The 19,172-nt window shown below is 39.5% G+C and overlaps 1 protein-coding gene across 3 annotated transcripts in view; it reads left to right on the top strand.

The window, feature by feature from the left end:
• The first annotated feature begins 3,901 nt into the window (after positions 1-3,901).
• The window catches only part of CADM2 (cell adhesion molecule 2), a 613,088-nt gene continuing 597,817 nt past the window's right edge, over positions 3,902-19,172 (top strand). For 2 of the 3 annotated variants that reach the window (XM_052703759.1, XM_052703764.1), the window contains exon 1: positions 3,903-4,420. In XM_052703759.1, the coding sequence (XP_052559719.1) occupies positions 4,360-4,420 (61 nt within the window). In that variant the 5' untranslated portion in view covers positions 3,903-4,359. Of the gene's footprint in view, positions 4,421-19,172 lie in introns of all 3 variants that reach the window. The other variant, XM_052703751.1, reaches the window with a different exon arrangement.

Raw genomic sequence — 19,172 nt, 5'->3', positions numbered from 1 at the left:
AAGTCTTGATGATCAGATAAGAAAAATGTACATGCATAAGAGATCATGCAGTGGACCAAGATATGAAGCAGTTAGTGAACAGACCTGTCTACTGGGGCTCTTCGCAGTTTCATTAACTGTTCACCAACACCTGTGAAAAATATTCCATCTAAAAAGGCAAGAATATGACATTATTGACAGGAAGCAAGTTAGAATGCTGACAGATCTGCTTTAGGAAATGTTTGTCTGCTAGCTTTTGAATGAATACAAACTTGGGGGTACAAGAATATAAAATCTATGTTGCAAGTGTGGAGGAACCTGGACAACTTGCTATTTAGCAATTCAGCGAGAAGGATTGCTGACTCTTTCTGAAACTTGCTTGGAGATTGAATTATTTTGCTTGGTATTGGAAGCATTTGTATGCACCACCTTGATGGATATCGAGATAAAGCAGATTTTTTTTCTGGCTCTTACAAAATGTTTACCTTGTGCAACTGGTTTTCAGTGCTGACCTCCTGTTGTTATTTTAAGGTATTATTTTTTACTTTGTTCTGCAGTGTACTTCCTTAATAGTCCCTGTTGCCCTTTTGGTCTGGAAGTAATGAAGCCTCTAGCCATTTCATGCATAAGCTTCAGCTTCACAGACCAATTACAAGGTTCTGTCTGGTTTTAGGTTTTAGGTTTATATAGGAGCTGCCAGTGAATGTCATAAGATATGATGTTACATATACAAAGAAAAAGATGACATCTCATCTGGCAGTTCAAACAATTTTAATAAATAAATGCTTCAGATATACAGTTGATCAAATAAACCATGAGTTTCTCGTTGGAATTTTTTTTTCTCTTTCAAGAAAATGGACAGAAAACTCACTTACACAGTATAAAGACTTTTCACTCTTCTTCGCTGCAATGATTTATTGATGATGCTTGAACCCTGGGTTTGCTTTTCTAATGTTTAATAAAGATTTATGCTGCATAATGTAGAGGAGTAATGCCACCTTCTTGTTGCTAGCTCATTTCAGAACCAATTCAGAAGAGAAAGGTGAAAATCAGCATTTTTGGGCATGCTTCTGTCAGTGTTACTGGGTTTTGGGAGGAAAATGTCAGCTCATGTTTCTAAAGACACAGTCCATCTTTTTCAGATGTGCTCATGGGGCAAAGATGTGGAATCCTTGTGATGTACAGATGGGTGTTTGATCCCTGCATCTGCCGAGAAGCCTCTTTTCTTAGACACTTGTATCTTTCCTGAATTGCTTCCTGCAACAAGACTGCAATCAAATATATGTTTTCAAAAGTACAGAGATGTCAATTATAACAACTAACGCAAAGGCACTTCTGACTGCATTACAATCCTGCTTTAGTGAAGGATTTAAATTACTTATTTTGTCAATTATTTTTACTTTTCTCCTGAAAAACAATATACAAATTTTGAGCCTTTGTCAAGACTTTTAATGCAGCTTTAAAAACAGGTTGTCACTGTTTGCATGACATCTAAAATATTTTGAGAATCATTGCCCACTCATTACTTTACATGCACTGAATCATAACAGTGATAAAACTGCAAACTTTGCCTATTGTGTTTCTTTTTCCTTTTCCTTTTCCTTTTCCTTTTCCTTTTCCTTTTTCTTTTTCTTCTTTTTCTTTTTCTTTTTCTTTTTCTTTTTCTTTTTCTTTTTCTTTTTCTTTTTCTTTTTCTTTTTCTTTTTCTTTTTCTTTTCTTTTTCTTTTTCTCTTCTTTTCCTTTTCCTTTTTCTCTTCTTTTCCTTTTCCTTTTCCTTTTCCTTTTCCTTTTCCTTTTCCTTTTCCTTTTCCTTTTCCTTTTCCTTTTCCTTTTCCTTTTCCTTTTCCTTCTCCCCCCCCCTTTTCAGTAGTAACAAAACAACAAGTAAAACAAGTACCTAATCATCCCCAGAGACGGTTACTGCAAAGACTTCTCTGCAAATGTTCCTGCCTAGGGAATATTTCAGTGCAACATTTTTGACACTGTTCAAGTAGCATACTAAGAGAATAGAGATGGATGTGATTTGGATTTCAGAAAAATGAAATCAACTATAGCAATTCTGTCTTCAGAATGCCAATTTTTAGCTTGATTATGTACTGTGCTTGGACATCTTTTGGAGAAGGGGGATCTCAATGTAAATCCTGATGTCTTAACTGTTACAAGGTGTAATCATTACTTGATAAAGAACCAAATGAAAGATATGACTACAGAATATTTAAATGCCCAGATCCTAGGCTAAAGCAAGCTCTGCAGGGTAAATTTGTCTACTGTTAGCACTTCCTTAATGATCTGAGACCATGCACCCTTTGGAGAAATGAGTTTTTAAAGAGCTTCTACTCCCATAGGTATTTAAGAATATTTCATCACTTGTTTATCTCAGTAGAGCTCTTTGGTGGCAAAGAATGGGAAATGAAGGCTGAAAGGTACAATGCAAAACATACAGCACTGTGGTGTCGAGCAGATCCCAATAGAAAAAGGATGGAAGCAGAAGTAGAGAAACACTTGATCCCTGCAAGCATCTAAGTGCAGGGGAATCCTGCTTTCTCTGAGAAGAGGCAATGCAATTCCCTGAGTAGACATTCACAGACAAGTCCAGCAACTTCGATACAATAAAGTATTCCAATTTCATTAGTGGTTTTGGCAAAGGGTGAATGATGCTAAATGGTGCTAAATGCTCACTAAATGAATACGAAGAAGCAGCCTGCCATCTTGGGTTTCCTACATTTGGTATCTCATCTTTCACACTGTGAGCAGTTTTGGACTCCTGAGTGAATGCTGAAAATGCTTCCAAAGAAAGCCTTCAAATATACACTTTTCTGCAAGCCAATCAGAGTTGGGGGAACACAGATGAGAGTCCAGAAAGATTCTTATTTCTGTTTTCAGTGTGCCTTGTAAGAGGTCTTACTACTACTGCGTGGATGGTACACATACACACTCTCTTTACGGAGGCTCATACTTAATTCTGGAGGTATATGGGACTCGGCCAGCTTTTCTTCTGCTGCTTGCCAGGAGACAGGTGGAAATGCAGAGGAGAAGGTGCCCTGTGCCTCCCTTGAACAGAGAACAAGCAGCATGGCTAAGTCCCTTCCACGGAACATGGCTCTGGCAGCGAATCGCGGATGCTGCTACGTTTTCCCCCGCCAGCGACAAGAGGAGCTCTCCAGTCCCGGCCAGGGTCGGAAAGGGGCGCGCATAGCATCAGCTCTGGAGATGAGACCACCGCACCGCCTCTCGGCCCCGCAGAAGGTACCCACCGCCCGGACAGCCGGCGGAACGCTGCTTCCCCGGCCCCGCAGCCCGGCTCGCACTGCCATCCAGCCTCGTCGGGCTCCGGGTCCCTCTTATTCCCACGGGGCGGCAGCACGGCCGCCTCCCCGCTCCGAGGGCGCCGCAGCCGGACCCGCCCGGCCCCGAGGCGGTGCCGCGTGCGCCGCGGGCCGCCGCTTCAGGACCAGGTCTGGACAGCGCCCCGCCGCCCGACCCCGCCTTCCCGCCGCCGCTCACCGCCCATTGGCTGGAGAGCCGCCGCGGAGCCAGGGCTGCCCGCGGTTGGCCCGAGCCGTCCGCCACTCAGCGGGGCAGGGAGGGAGGTGCTGGCGCCCGGCTCCCGGCTGGAGCCTCCGAGAAGCGCTCGTTTGTTTTGTAACCCGGCGTCTCGCGCTTCCCCTGGCATCGCCTCATTGGAGGTCCGGGCGAAGCGGTGGACTTCTCATTGGAGGGCCGCTGCTGCCACTCACGTGCCCACCTGAGGGGGCGGTCCGCAGGCCGAGGGGCGTGCCGTGCAGGCAGGGGCGCGGCCAAGGCGGTAGCGGAGGCGGGTCCGAGACTCAGAGTGGGTCGGGGTGTGGCGCGAGGGGGCGTGGCCTCCAGCCGAAAAGGGGCGGGGCCTCCAGCCGAAAAGGGGCGGGGCTAGAGGCGGAGGCGGGGTGAGGCCAGGGGAGCCTCGCAAAGCGGAGATTGCCCTTGTGTCTCGAGCCGGGAAGCGGCTGGGAACGGAGCAGCCTCGCCGCTGCACCCGCCAGCAGCGGGACGATACGGGACGGGACAGGCGAGCGGAGCGGAGGGCAGGCGCTGCGCTGAGGGCGAGCGGAACCACCGGGGGCAGCCGGCACCGCTCCGTGGGGGGAACCTGCTAGGCAGCGGCGGAGAGCGCCGCTCCCCCCCTCCTCCCTCCCCAATCCACCCCCGCGACCCTGGTCCTCCTCCTCCTCCTCCTCCTCCTCCTCCTCCTCCTCACCCCACTGGATACAGCGAGGGAGACACTGCGGCGGAGGCGGCGGCGGCTCCTGCGGGGGGAAGGAAGCGCCCGGAGAGCGGAGCGGCGGGAGGCTGCGGATCTGCGTGCCTGGCGCCCACCCAGCCCGAGGGGAGCCCCCAGCATGCGGCTGAAGCCCGGCGCGCTCCTGCGCTTCTACAGCCTCTGCGGGATCCTCATACAAGGTACTGTCTCCCCCTCCTCCGCGGGAGGGGCCCCGGGCTGGCGGGGGGGTTGGGGGGGGGCATCGCCGCGGCCCCGCTGCCCAACCGCCCCACTCCTGACCCCGCTACCCTCGCGTCCCCCCGCCCCGACGCTCGTCCCCTGGCCTCCGCCGCTCTCTCCAGCCCCGCTATTAACCCTTCCCGCCCCGCCGCTTTGGCCCCGCTCCCCGCGTGCCCCTGAAGTGCGAGTGCGGCGGTGGAGGGCGGCATCCCGGGGAGGTGCGGGCCGCGGGCACTGCTGGCGCGGGGGAAGGGGCACCTCGCCGCGCATCGAGATGGACGTATAGAGCCCATACGTGAGGCGCTGCCGAAGTGAGGCAGCATCTCCCCGACGCCAACGGCGAGTTCCCCGACTCGGTATATTCCGCGTCCCTCCTCTTCCCCCACTGCGCCGCGCCGCTCCTCTTAGTGAATACCCTCCTTCTAATTGACACGGAACAGCCGCGGCGGAGGGGGAACCCGCCGAGTACCGCCGCTTCCCGGCTGCGAAGGAAGGCGGGCAGCTCTCTCTCCCCCCACCCCGTGGGGCGGGGAGGCGCGCAGGCGGGGGGCGGTAGCGGTCGGGAGCGCGGGGGTCGGGGGAGGTGGCAGCGGCCGCGGCGCCGCAGCCCGGCGGCCTCTGGCGGGTGTGCGCGGGGTCAGCGAGCCGCCGCGCGGAGACTGGCGGGCGGATAGGGGACGGGGGCGACCTGCCTCCCTGCGGGGGGCTCCGGGGGGGAAGCGGGGGAGCGAAGTGACCTTGCAGGGATTTTCTCTCCCCTCGTCTCCGTCACGCCGCGCCGTGTCAAGTTCAATAAATTTTACGTTTCCCTCGGCTGCGTCATGTGTCGGGCGGGCTCCACAGGGTTGAAGAGCGCGGCGCCCGCAGCGGACCGGGAGGCAGCGTCGCCTCACGGGGAAGTTGGCAGTGCGGGTGCTAGAAGGGGACGGGGCAGCGCACCGGGCGGCTATCAGCGCGGCTTCACGGGGCAGGGCTTCGGTGCGCCTCGCCGGTGTGCGTCACCGCACACGGAGCCGCTGTGCCGGCGCTGTACCGGGTGATTTATTGGGGCATGTGCCGGGACTGCACCTGGACTCTGCTCTCTGTCTCTTGCATCTCCCCGTGAATTGTCGATTCATGGCCCCGCCGGGGAGGGGTGCTTCGTGTCACCAATAGAACCGGGGCTGCCGCTGAAGGAGGAGGGTTTGATCTCTGTGAAGATGCAGTCAGCCGCCTTCGGCGCATCGCATTCTTAAGAGTGAACCAGTGATTAAAACAGTGCCGCCTTTGACGGCGGGTTAGGGCGCGTGCCAGGCGGAATGCTACTCTGTGAACCGCATCAGGTAGTAAAACATTGCAAGAAAAAGGATACAATGTAGATCTGTGGAAATCGTCAGGCTGGGCCCGTCCTTGCAGACAGGGGCAGGCCGTGCCTCACGTGCTGCTTGGCTTGCTCTCTGCCTGGTACGAAATGCCTGCTCCTTCTCAGTTTGTCGCACAAGTATTTTTTTCAGTTCCTGGTTAAAACTGCCCTCAGGAGTACTGGAACAGTCCCTATACCACATTTGAGCAGAGCACTTTTTGGGTGCCGTTCTACTGGGCACTGAGTAGAACGGGGATTAAAGAAACCTGTCACCCTCAGAGTGGAGTGAGAGGAGATAATTTCTGCTATGCTTTCCTCCATCCTCCTTTGAAGGGGAAGAAAACACACAAATATTTTCTAAGGGAAATCTGCCCTGAATAGTTGCTGTGTCTCACCAAATATCAAATTCCTTTGGTTCACCTTGTAGCGCTACTTCATAAACAGTGCCATTTGTTTTGGCACAGCCAGCCATGGTTTCTGTACTGGACACATTTCTTGCTGGCATTTTTATACCTGCATTTAAAAGTAATTTTTCCTGCTGGCTTGCTGCGCTTCCCCAGACTGCCTTGTGAAGTGGCTCAGCGGATTTGTTAGATTCCTCCGTTTCTGTCTGTGGGATACACAGGTTTTCTGTCATCTCTGTACATGAATGAGATTGTTGTTCTGAGGATTCGGAACGCTTTGGGACTGTGACTGAGGATGGCTCCTGTTAGCTTCAGTTCACTAATTCAGTGTAAAGATAAGACAGAGTTGAGCTAACATGTCCTGTATGGAAGTGTGCCTTTTTTTGGCTCTGTCTATTAAGAGCCTGGCTTAAGCAATATGCCCCGAGTGTTGATGAAGCATCAGCTGAGGGAAGAGGACATAGAATAATGCCTCTCAGCTTGTGCATGGAATAGCATTAACAGCAAGCAGTCCCTTCAGAACGGAGGCAAACAAGAAGTAAAAGAGTCCAGTGTCAACTGCTTGCTGTGAGAGGGGAATAGTGAGGTGGAAGGGGGAGTAATAACATGTTGAGCTGAGAAGTGGCTTGTCAGCTGAGTTCGGGTATGATATTAGTCTGCTTTGCCCTATCCAGTATTTACTGTGAAAATAGTAGGATCTCTGGCTGCTGTTGTTCTTACCTCTTGTGCTGTTAATGATTCCAAAGTATCTAAACTGTGTCCTAAGAGGTTTAACTGTTATGTATGTTAGCAGCTTGTACTTGCATTTTTTGTTTCGCTTTTTTTTCCTCCCATTTCATGAATTTAGCCTGCTATATACAAAATTTAACAGTAGAAGGATGACATGTATTTTAAATAACTTTTGTACAGTATCTTAAACAATTTATGCAACCTGGAATCTAAGCTATTTATTTTAAAGAGTTACCGTATGATCAACTGTGATATTAAAGATAGTTTTGTAGAATTCCTGGTGTACAGATATGGGTTAAAATTATCCTGGAATTGTAGCTGCTGTAGCCCCCTGCTGTGGGATAATGCAAATGGCATCTAATGCCTTCATGTGTTCTGCTTCTCGAAGGATGCTGGATAGTGTTGTATGTGGTAAGAAATAATATACTTTCAGTTCTCAACCATCACCAGACAAGTCTTTCCAATACAGTTTCTTCAGGCACTTTAAATACTTGCAACTTGTTTACTAATGAAAATAATGTAGGGACACTTTAATTTGTCTGAAACTGTGATCACTGATGCGAGAAATCGGTAAGGACATAATTGCTCATGGATGAGACTTTGCTCATAAGCCTAGATCCATTACAAGTAGGAAAAAAAAGTGAATATGCAAATGGCTGCTTCTCTGATCATATGAGCTGATTGAAGGCTGTGATACATCACTCCATAGCTTGCTTAGTTATTATCTGTTTTGATTTTTAACTAGGATTTCTGTTAGCAAAATCTTGGCAGTAATGCCTTATCTTGTAAGCAAAGGTGTTGTGTTGACAAATTAATGTTATAATGCTAATATGGTAATAGCAAGTGAAAAGTGTGCTGTAGTTAGTAAATTCGATGAAGAAGAAGACAGTTGGAGAATAGAAGACAGTGACTTTGGTGGAGGTTGATACAATCTGTAGTTGGAATCACAGAATCGAACTCACAAGCTGAAGAGTAAAATATAAGTCTTGACTTGATTGTGGCCATCTTTATATGACTTGGGTCAGTCTAAACAAAGCTTGGCAGGCTTTTTAATTGTCTAGTTCTCGATTAATTCATTTTATTAATTATTTCTCCTTCTTCATATGTTTTATTACTAGTCGTCATATAGCCTTGCTGAACAGTTTTAGAACATCAAGTAACTAATCACTCAAAACTCCCACTGGTGACCTCCTGAAACTTCCCCGATGAACACATGAATAGAGATTCCTCATAGTTACAGTATTTATCAAGTTTCTATTCAGCAGTAAGCAGTAGTTCCACAAAAATGCTGATAAGGAGAAACACTTCTTTGTAACAAATACTTTTTTCATGTCAATTTTATTGTTAGTTCTTTTTTTTATTAGAAAAAAAATGTAAGACATTAATGTCCTCTGCTTTTAAATTTACTTGTCAGTTTTAATTCCATGACTATGTACTGTAAATGTTTTTAAGCCACAGTTTATGGAAGCCTTAGTTCTTATATTTCAGCTTTATGTTGCAAAACAAGTCTTGAATGTGGTTGCATTTAATCTTTCCAATAAATGATTAGTCTTCCAATATTGCTGTGGAAAGTCAAAGCTGGATTTTGAGTTTTTTTCCACTTATGCATCACGAATATTGGTGAAGAAAATATAACCACTGTCTATGTGGTAAACACTGATGGACATCAGTTGCCTAGAGAATATAAGTATAACCAGAATGCAGTTGACTACTAGAAGAATGATTCTCTCTCAAACTAACATTTATGAAGTAGAAAGAGAAGGTGCTCTAATGGTCCTCCTAATTCCTTCTCAAAGAGATAGAAGAAATGCTTCCATTTTGTTTTAAAAGAGAAACCTGACAACAGGCTAATTCCATTAGAGACTTTCAAAAGAATGGAGAGTCCTCTCCAGAGAGGATGCTGCTGACATGCTTTATAAAATACGTGTTCCAAAACAAATGTGGAATGGTAAAACTATTAGACGTAGTTTAGTATGTGTCTCCACTGGGATTGTGTCAATATTAAGTATGAGCTTAATGAGCATATCCCTTCTTTCTAAGGAATTCTTGAGGTATGTTTGAAAGGAAGAAAGAAAAAGTGGCAAGGAATAGCTTGTAAAAATGATGGTTTTTTTCTCAGCAATCTGCCTTTGAACAACTTATCTTTTTACATAATGAAAACATTGAAAATATTTTGAAAATACTTTTTTGAAAAATGTATGTGGGTGTCTTTGTGAGAGTTCTTAAAGCTTTTTTTTTTTTTTTTTTTTTTTTCTTCTCTGAAACTGTTTCAAGGTTTTTCCCTTTCATTTTTATAAATCAAAATAAAAAGGTCCAAATGCATACAATTTCTCCTATTTTAATGCACAATAAGTTCAGAATGGATGGCTTATACAGCTGTACTGAGCAGACTGTCCTCACAGCATTCTAAGGTGGTAGAGAAAGGCAGAAAGCATTTATTTTAATAACAGAAAAGAATTCTAACACCGGAGGTTGCGTATTATATCTTTCAGTGCTCTGTTTTACTAATAAAAATTTAGTGTGTAGGACTTTCTAACATGGAGAATTTGAAACAGGTAAAAAAAATTATTTAAGGGTGAGGTAGTTATTTTTATAGTAGGTGAAGTGGAAGACTCCCTGTTTGTTCATTTAACCATGTCTACCTGTCCTCCTTTCTCTGACATCTGTAACTGTGTAAAATAAAATCATACTTGCATCCTTTGCCATCCTATTATATGTAAAACAGAGATCTTAGGTTCTATATAAGCTTTGTTTGGGAATATTTTTAGTGTCTGACAAATGGAAGATTTTTGAGTAAGGACCATTTCTTCCTAAATAGCAGTTGAATTGTATTTGCTGCTTTTCAGTCTAATCAAATGGATCTCAGATAATGTGAATGCTTTTAACTTTCAAGTTTTAAGTAGCAACACATCAACGTTAATACAATTCTATTTTACTATGAATTCATAAATTACTTTAACTTTTTTTCTACTTCATAATACTCACTTTAGCATTCTCTATTCTTCTCACATAGCTATTAAGGAACATTAAGTGTCCATCGACAGCTGCTCTTCAATTTTAGAAAAATAATTCATATGTATAGTCTGTCTTTCTCAATTTGAATTTCAGAGCAAAAGGTTTGAATTTGTGTGTGTACCTATAAATATCTATGAGAACAAAGCTTTAAATAAATGTATATGTTACTGAATTCCTCACTAGCTTATTCTTTATTTGTGATGTGAATGGAGTCAAGCTTGTTTAGATTGTTTCTGAAGCAATGCATGTCATTATACACCATGTAGTGGTTGTCTGCTTAGTTTTAATGTTCTCTTTATTGTCGTCCTTCGGTAAGCAATTTGTTGATTACTTGTCTTTGAGTAGGAAGGATGATGCAAGAGAGACTGTTTTTCTTGTGCAAGAAGTGAAAATGTACTGATTATATTTAAATTTCTTTCATGTCACAATATTAATAGAGCAATGATTTTAATTGTCACAGTAATTTCATTGCCAAATCTTAACTAAGATTACCTGGATATGCTACTACATGCAAAAGGATTTATGGCCACATATAGGAGCACATTTATGCCTTACTGCATACCATCAATATATATGACACTGCATTATTTCCGCTTCTCCTGGCAGAAGCTGAATAGGCCAACACAGTTTTACTGATCCATCTGTCTAAGTCTTACAAACTCTGGCTTTTCAAAGTTCAACACTGGAAACTCTACAACTGTGACTGACAGCTCTGAAGAGAGTAAGACAAAACTACTTCACAGCAGCAGTTGCAGTAGGCATTTGGTATTTTCGTTTACTCAGATATTTATCCCAAACTGACCTACATCTGTTGGATTATCAGTATAACTTGACCTGCTTTTATTCCCGCTATGCTGTATGGGAGGAAAGCTGTTCTGGTTAGTCTCAAACGAGGGGGAAAGCCATACTAGTTAATGCAGAAGCAATATTTTTTAGTCTTATGCAGGGTTTAAGATCACTGAATTTGCTACTGAAGTAATTTGTTACTTTCCAGTACAAAAATGGTATGTATTTAATATTTTTCTGCAATAAATTATCAAGCAAAAAATGAGATGATACTGACAAAATCGAATCAGAATTTAATCTTAAAAGCTTGTTTCAATTGGAAGACTATACCGAATGCATTTCTCTGCCAAAGCCGTTTTATATTTATTGCATATAATTTTTTTTTTCCCCTGTTAGTGCTCTTATTGTATATGAAGTTTAAATTTTGACGCGCTAGTTGGTGCTTCATTGATATGCATTAATGGATATGAATTCAAGAACAGCAAGGAATTCTCCATTGGATTACATGTTTTATACATGAAAAGTAAGATTTTGTTTGGTATGTAAGAAAACACTTAGTCTCACTCCAGATCATCATCAGAAATAATTTTTTACATTTTTAAATATAGAGAAATGCAGTACAGCAGCTAGTTGCAAATTGAAAAATAAATGCAGTGGCTGGAGATTACTTGCTAAACTGCTTACTAATCTCAAGAACTAACGCTGAGTATCTCAAATCCAAGACAGATCATAAAAATAGGATAATATACGTATATATGTATATATATCAAATATATATTTATATTAGGAGCCCACCTGATGGAGAGGTGTTTTTTCAGAATTTAAACATCCATCTTGAAAACCACTTGGATGTTGTATATTGAAAGACAGTGAGTGTGTCTCATCTTTCTGCTACAAAAACAGATGACCAGTGAATTAGTTTTAAAGGCTGTGCTTTCCTTAAAGGCAAAGCTCCATTCTGAAATCTTAATGTTACTGCCTAATGATGTGTCATGAGCACAGCTTTTTTAAACGTAATCGAGGTGATTTGTATTTGAACACAAGCAGTGTATTTGCTACTGTTAAGTTAAGCATGGGCCAACACCTCAACTATTTGCCCAGCTTCTTCAGAACATTTGCCTTGGCCTTTCAGTTTTTTGGGTTTTTTTTGGGCCAGGCTTTTGTCATATTTCTCCTCAAAGTGTGAAGCCTATTGTTTATAAACTAATGGTTAATGCTGCATTTTAGCATGTGAAACACAAAATGTATTACATTCTTAATGTAAATAAGCCTCATTCAGTCCCTTAAAAATTGACCTCATCTTGCATCATTTCAGTATTTTCCTCATCAAATGTCTGAGTTTTTAGAATTGAATCAACTGGGACAATACAGTGTTTTCTGCTTCCTAGGTCATCTCTGCTTTGCAAATTTTAAATCACTACTGTTTTGCTGAATTCCAAATAGTGAATTTTGGTTGTGAAAGTCAAGGCACGTAATCAATAGAAATATGTGGAACCTTTATGGTTTTGTTTTTTTTTTTTTTAAATTATTTTTATTTATACTAGATAAAATTCTCGATGTTTCACAGAATATTTATGGGATGTTCTCTTATGTTTTACATGGAAGAATAATAACATAACTTCAAAATAGCTTGGAATATAAGATTATTTTTAAATGACCACCCACAAGCATTGCTTAGACAAAATATGTAAGCACCTGTTCACTTAAAACATATATTTTCAGAATTTCCCAAAATTTGGATTGTAAGAAAAATAATATCAGATTTTACATACATTTGCTTATGTCTGCTTGAAGAGCAAGTGATATTTTGTGATCAACGAAATCAGCTTTTTCTTAAACTGAAGCAAAATGGAAGTACAAGAAAACTTGGTACAAGAACAAGTACAAGAAATCTTTTTTAACATGTCTGTATTGCACTGTTGTGTAGAGCAGGTGCATTTAATGGCAGCTGGGTTATACCTTTTGCAAACTGAAATACTCTGTAAATTACATGAGAGAACCATATCACTTGAAATAAGGAAATTCAAATTTGCTGTTTATTGGATAGTTAATATTGCACACTTGATCTTTTAAAAACTTTTGAACTCGTAGAACAGTTACTTTTAGAAAGAAATTTCAAAGTAGGTGGCTTGCTGGTTATAGATCAGTGGTCATAGGTAAATACAGAGGAATTTCTCCAAGGAATTTCTCCTTGTCTGCCTAGGATGCTTGTCAACAAAACTGAACTTTGCTTCTTCCATTTGCCACTGTGAGACTTGAAATGCAGAAACAATGATAACCTGAGTCTGTATGTGTGAAGATATTTCCTATCTAAGTTCTCGAGAATAAAGGCTTCAAATTTGGATCCTGTATAATCTGTTTAAATTAATGTGTCAAACTTGTAACAAAGCTATAAAATTGAGATGTCCTCCAGGCATTCAGAAGCAAATATCAAACTTGAGAAGTGAAAATATTTTAAGTCATCCTGTGAATAACAGACATTTACATGCACATTCATATCATTATAGTGAGGTATCGCATGAGATCATTTCAACATAGCTTCCTTTCATTTTCATTGATTCAAGTTAAATAAATCAATTATTTGATTTGAACATTTTGTTTCATAATGTAGCTGAAACTTTTTTTAGTAGGTTCACTTAAATCCATTTTCTTTGTAATGTTATGAGACATGCCATCACAAGATAAAATGTATTAGTATAGTAATAGATAGTCACAATATCGGTGTCATTTGTGCTTTGTTTCAGCTTAGAGCATTAGTGGTGCAGTGTATAAGAAATCAGATTTGTTAGTGTCAAAAGAGAATGTTTTCAGAAATGCAAGTGCTTTTATGTCCTGTTAAAGTGAGTGAGACTTTAGCATGTACTGCATGTTTAGAAAAACTATTCTGCTTGCGTAGTTGTGTATTCATCAAATGGAAAGTAATGCAGATACATTAATAAGCACTGACTAAGGTTAATGAATGATGTTAGTAAGTAGCTCCTTAGGTGTTGCTGTTGTGTAATGCTACACTTTCAGGTTGTTCAAATGCACATCCCTTTGGATGTTGTGTTTAGGGACATGGTTTAGTGAGAACTATTGGTGATAGGTGGATGTTTGTACTGGATGATCTTGTAGGCCTTTTCCAACCTTGGTGTTTCTGTGATTCTGTAATCTCTAATTCTCTATCAGAGAGATTTGTCACATGGCAAATTTCAGTCCAGGTGCTTAAGTTGCAGAATAGAAAACTAAATGTAAAACAACTTGTATTAACTATAATTATTTTGTAAATGCTACTAAGGCTCCTGCAATGTCTGTATCATAAACATAGTTTTACATCTGGGACACACACGTACATACTCTAAAATATCAAGCAACTGTATGACGGAGTCAGTACACATACAGTATTTTAGTCAAGTTGGAGAAATCATCTTACAAAGAATGTTGGGGAAGGATGAACAATCCATTTTGTAGTTATGGTGTTTCTGCACAATATTTGTTTTATTACAGGTCTCCAGTATTCTTGCATAAATAAGTTGTGTTTTTTGTTTTTGTTTTTAAGTACATATTCATAAAGTATCTTCATCAAATAGTTTAATAACTCCTGACAAACTTGTTAGTACTGTTCTGTATGGAAATGAGACAGATTTCATTACATGATACACACATGTGAGTATAGATTACAAAAAGAAATCATTGGATGTTAATATTTGTAAACTTTTAAATAGAGAACTAGGTGGTGCTGTTCTTTCATCTTTGTGGCTTAGCTGCGTTCTTAAGTACGGACTCAGAACATCAGGCGACTACTTTTTTAAGAATAAATTTAGCTCTTAAGTAGCTAAATAAGTCAATATTTCTGATCTCATTGAGAATGGTACTGTGAGAGTTAATAACTACAAAATACAGAGCTGTCTAGTGTATGTAGAATAACTTTTAATTCTGTATGTTGATATACTTTTCATCAGTTCATCAGTTTGAATGATACAGTGAATTCTAATAATTTTTTTGACTCGTGATGTAACCATATATTTGATCTTATTTGATAAGATCAGTTCAGCATGTTTAGATGCATGATTACTGAAATATAGCCTAGCTTTTTGTTCCTATCACTGAGCTTTTGCACTTTCTTTTGTTGTTAGTTTCTAAATATTTTTGGGACTAATTTGCTAACAGCGCAGTGAGATTATCAATAATAGCTGGAATAAATTTGCTGTAACCTTGTAGCAGCAGTATATTAAACAGTAAATTAAGCAGGAAAAATGATTTGTTAAACTTTCTTCAATTTACAAAACTGTATAAAGTTTTAATCGCTGTATTGTCTTATTGCCATTATTGCTGTATTAGCAAATGGTGAGGCTAAGACTATAGTGAACTGCTTGTGATATAGGATAGATTTGTTGTTTCATTGTTGCAGCAGAATTATAAATCTATAATTAGAATCAGACTTCAGTACGTAACACTTCAGTAGAGTACTTACACTGACCACACTTTGGGCAGGAAACTTGCAAGATCAGAGAGAGAAAGAAAGAAGAAGAAAATGAGCCTCTGTACTGAAAGTGATGAAAAAGCATTCTAGTTAGGTCAAACTTAGAAAAGTGTTTGCTCTAAGTAGGTAATTGCTTAATCACAAAATAAGCTGTAGCTGTTAATAGTCACAAATGGGGTAGTGTGAAAACACTTTCTTACAGTTTGTCTCCTCTATTCCTTGTGAAAAAGAATTAGAAGCAGAAAGTTTGGTTTATAGTTTCAGATTGTTCTGGAATAAACATGAAATGCATTTTCTCAGATGAGAGATACAGTCATATAAAAGTAATAATCATAATATTATATTATACATGTATAATATAATAACCTTACATAACCTTACATAATAAACATGTAAGGTTGGTAGTAGTAAGGTTAAAACCAACAATCCCTTTTATGTTTCTTTTTTTTTATAATTTATTTATTTCTTTATTTATTAAGATTTCACTGTCACAATGTAGTTACTGTTCTGCTGTTTGGAGGGTGCCAGAAGGCACTTTTTACTTACATCTGAAAACTGGAAAGAAATTCAAAAACAACTCTTATTTGCAAAAGTAAATAATTAAAGTTTGCCTGATTATTTATGGTATATATACATTGTACATATATATTCAAACAGAAGCCACAATTTGAGTTCTGTACTGTATGTATTAATAGACTTTGTACAAACATTTTAGTGTGTAGCATTTAAAAGCTATTAATGAAAACTCACTGCTGTCATAAAATTGTTGCTTTGTGTTTGTCTCTTTGAGAGTCGTGTATCAGACAGTGGGTCAGTTTGCATGGGCTGGCAGACTATGTTTAAAAGGGAGGCTTTAATAAATTGTGTTGCTAACTGCAACAAGGGCCCAGAAGGTTTCTGAACGCACATTCTTAGTTTGAAGCCTGCCATTTAGCTTGTGGATCAGCAAATGTTTATGAACAACTAAAGTACTGCATTTTTGTCATCATTTTCCTCTTTCTTGGAAAAGTCTTGGTTCTCTGAATCAAGTCCTCTTATATGCAGCTGTCATCCTAAGGAAGCATTTTGCTGGAAGGAGAGAATTTATGACAGTTACTGCTTTTCAATTCTTATAATTCAAAACAAATAAAATGATCATTTTAAATTCTGCCTTCTAGGTGTATGCTGTGAATAACCAAAGAAGGACTACTTCCAAGTCTTTCTGTGCCAGCCCACTCCTTCCTAGACAGTTAATTATGATCATGTGAAGAAGTGAGGTGTTAGGGTCAGTGTTGCTTGTGTGTTACTGAGAGATTCCTGTAAGTTACAGATGGTATTTAAAAATCTGATTTAATTTTGTTGCACTGAAAATATCTTGTGATTTCTAAAATATCCCAAAATAATTTATGGAAAATGGATGTTACCTGAGCCTCAGATCTGAGGAAGAAAGGAAGATGAGCATTATTTTGAAACAAAGGGCATAGAAGATTAAACTAGATTTTAATAATCATCTCTATGTATGTTTTGGGAATCACATGGTTACATAGCATTGGTAAAGCTTGTAATTGCTTTCTGAGTACATTAAAATACATCAAGATTGAGTTTTGGTTTTTTTTTTTTTCCCCCTTCCTCTTCCATTCTGAGTATTCTTAATATGGAGAGAAAAGTAAAATATTTAGTGAAATTTAGATAACTTTTATTTGTAATTAATGAATTAATTTTGTTAGATTTTTTTTTTTCCCTCTGCTTTTATGGATTTGAGTAAGGAACACTGGTAACACTGAATGTTAATGTCTAATTTTTACAAAATTACTTTACTGAGAACACTGAAGTTTCATTCTAGCTACGGATGAACATGAGAAGGGTACAGTAATAGTCTTACCATCATTGCTGTTCCTTCACCACTTTAAGTTCTTCAGTAATTCCTTTTGATATTTGGGAGGAATTTCACTTTTTTTTCATATTGCATAGCTTTTGAAGTAGCCATAGTTAAAATAACTGCTTACGCTCAAATACTGCTTAGGCAAAGCTCTTCAGTATAACTTCAGTAGAATAAGACTGGCTTACAAATCTAGACAATTCATTCTTCAGAATTCAGACTTAAATCTAACATACATTTATGGGAAGTTTAATTTAACTTAGTGGTTAAACTTGTGGGAAAAATCACGGTTTTTTCTTCACAATTTGTAATTTAAAGAAAATATTCAATATTTAGGTGAAGTGAGTATTTTTCCCTTTTCCTGATAATGGGATCTCTGCACTTTTGGATTTAGGTTTTTTAAACATGGTTCATCAATTCTAATTAAATCGAGCTCTAAGGCTACACAGGCTTATGATAATGAGCACAAATGTTTTTTGAGAGTATTTTATATTGTTTGTCATGATTAATTCCTTTTGAAAGCGTCTATCAGTGCATAACATCACAAACATAGGGGAATTAAATGGAAATTGTAGACATAAAATTGTATTTGTGTACACTGGCCTACATCAAAACTGAAAATAAACGATCAAGATGTGGCAGTTATTGTATGTTATTTGTTGAACTAAATTCTGTTGTTTATTTGACTATATAAATGTTGTAAACATTCAGGAAACAAATTTTTGTTTTGTGTGTGTCTTCTCACCTATCAATGTAAGTGTGTATTAAAAGCTTGCTCACAAAATTAAAAACAAACAAAACAATAACAAAAGCCATGCCAAAACGTACGTAAGTCCAGCTCATCCGCTGTCTGAACTGAATCAGAAGTGATAACTATCTGGGGAGTTTCTACTATTTCCAATTCTTCTAATTTTTATGGAGAAATGTGGAAGCATTGAGAGCAATATTCAGAATCAAGATTTGGTTACTGCAGTGGAATTGATTCTGTCTACATATACAACTTGCAATTACAGTTTGGGTTGTAGATTTAGTACGTTTGTGCTGTAAATCTGGAAATTCCAATGTGCAGTCACAATATATGAAGTCAGCCACAAAAGAGATCAGTGATGGCATTTATTCAATTTGTCAAGCACATAAATTGTCTTGTCTTTAGTAATTCCTGCATAGAAACCTCATACATATAACAGGATGATTTTCTCTGTACATGGTTATAGTCAACTTCATCCAAGAAAGAATGGTTGGAGTGTTTATTTAGAAATACTACTGTTCTGTAGTTTGCACTTGTGCATGCTTCCTGATTATTTTTTCTAGTGACCTTAAGAAAATTCAAACCAATTGAAAAAACAACTGTGTTGAGACAGTGCAAGTACTAAAACATTTTCAGTAAAGCAATTTTATATATCAAGCTGTTAACTGGCTTGGACCCTTTACATGCTTTATCTTGTTGCTGGATCTGTTGGCAAACACCTTTAGCTTTTTTTCTTTTTTTTTTTTCTTTTTTTCTTTTTTTCTTTTTTTCTTTTTTTCTTTTTTTCTTTTTTCTTTTTTCCTTTTTTCCTTTTTTCCTTTTTTCCTTTTTTCCTTTTTTCCTTTTTTCCTTTTTTCCTTTTTTCCTTTTTTTCCTTTTTTCCTTTTTTCCTTTTTTCCTTTTTTCCTTTTTTCCTTTTTTCCTTTTTTCCTTTTTTCCTTTTTTCCTTTTTTCCTTTTTTCCTTTTTTCTCTTTTTTCTCTTTTTTCTCTTTTTTCTCTTTTTTCTTTTTTCTTTTTTCTCTTTTTTCTCTTTTTCTCTTTTTCTCTTTTTCTCTTTTTCTCTTTTTCTCTTTTTCTCTTTTTTCTCTTTTTTCTCTTTTTCTCTTTTTCTCTTTTTCTCTTTTTCTCTTTTTTCTCTTTTTTCTCTTCTCTTTTTTTTTCTCTTTTTTCTCTTTTTCTTTTTTCTTTTAGTTAGAGGTTTGTGTATGCAGGCTATCATTAAACACATTTTGAAAATATTGAAGTAAAGGAAAGTTCTTGATTCTGCTCCAGCTCTTGTGTTAAGACTGTTGTCTTATTCTACATCAAGTACATTTTAAGAATAGTTAATCAGATTATATTATATCTATTTTATGAGGCTGAGAGTT

This window comes from Tympanuchus pallidicinctus, unplaced genomic scaffold, assembly GCF_026119805.1.
Source record: "Tympanuchus pallidicinctus isolate F22 unplaced genomic scaffold, pur_lepc_1.0 scaffold10, whole genome shotgun sequence".
Classification (NCBI taxonomy): Eukaryota; Metazoa; Chordata; class Aves; order Galliformes; family Phasianidae; genus Tympanuchus; species Tympanuchus pallidicinctus.
This window is presented reverse-complemented; position numbering and strand designations above follow the sequence as displayed.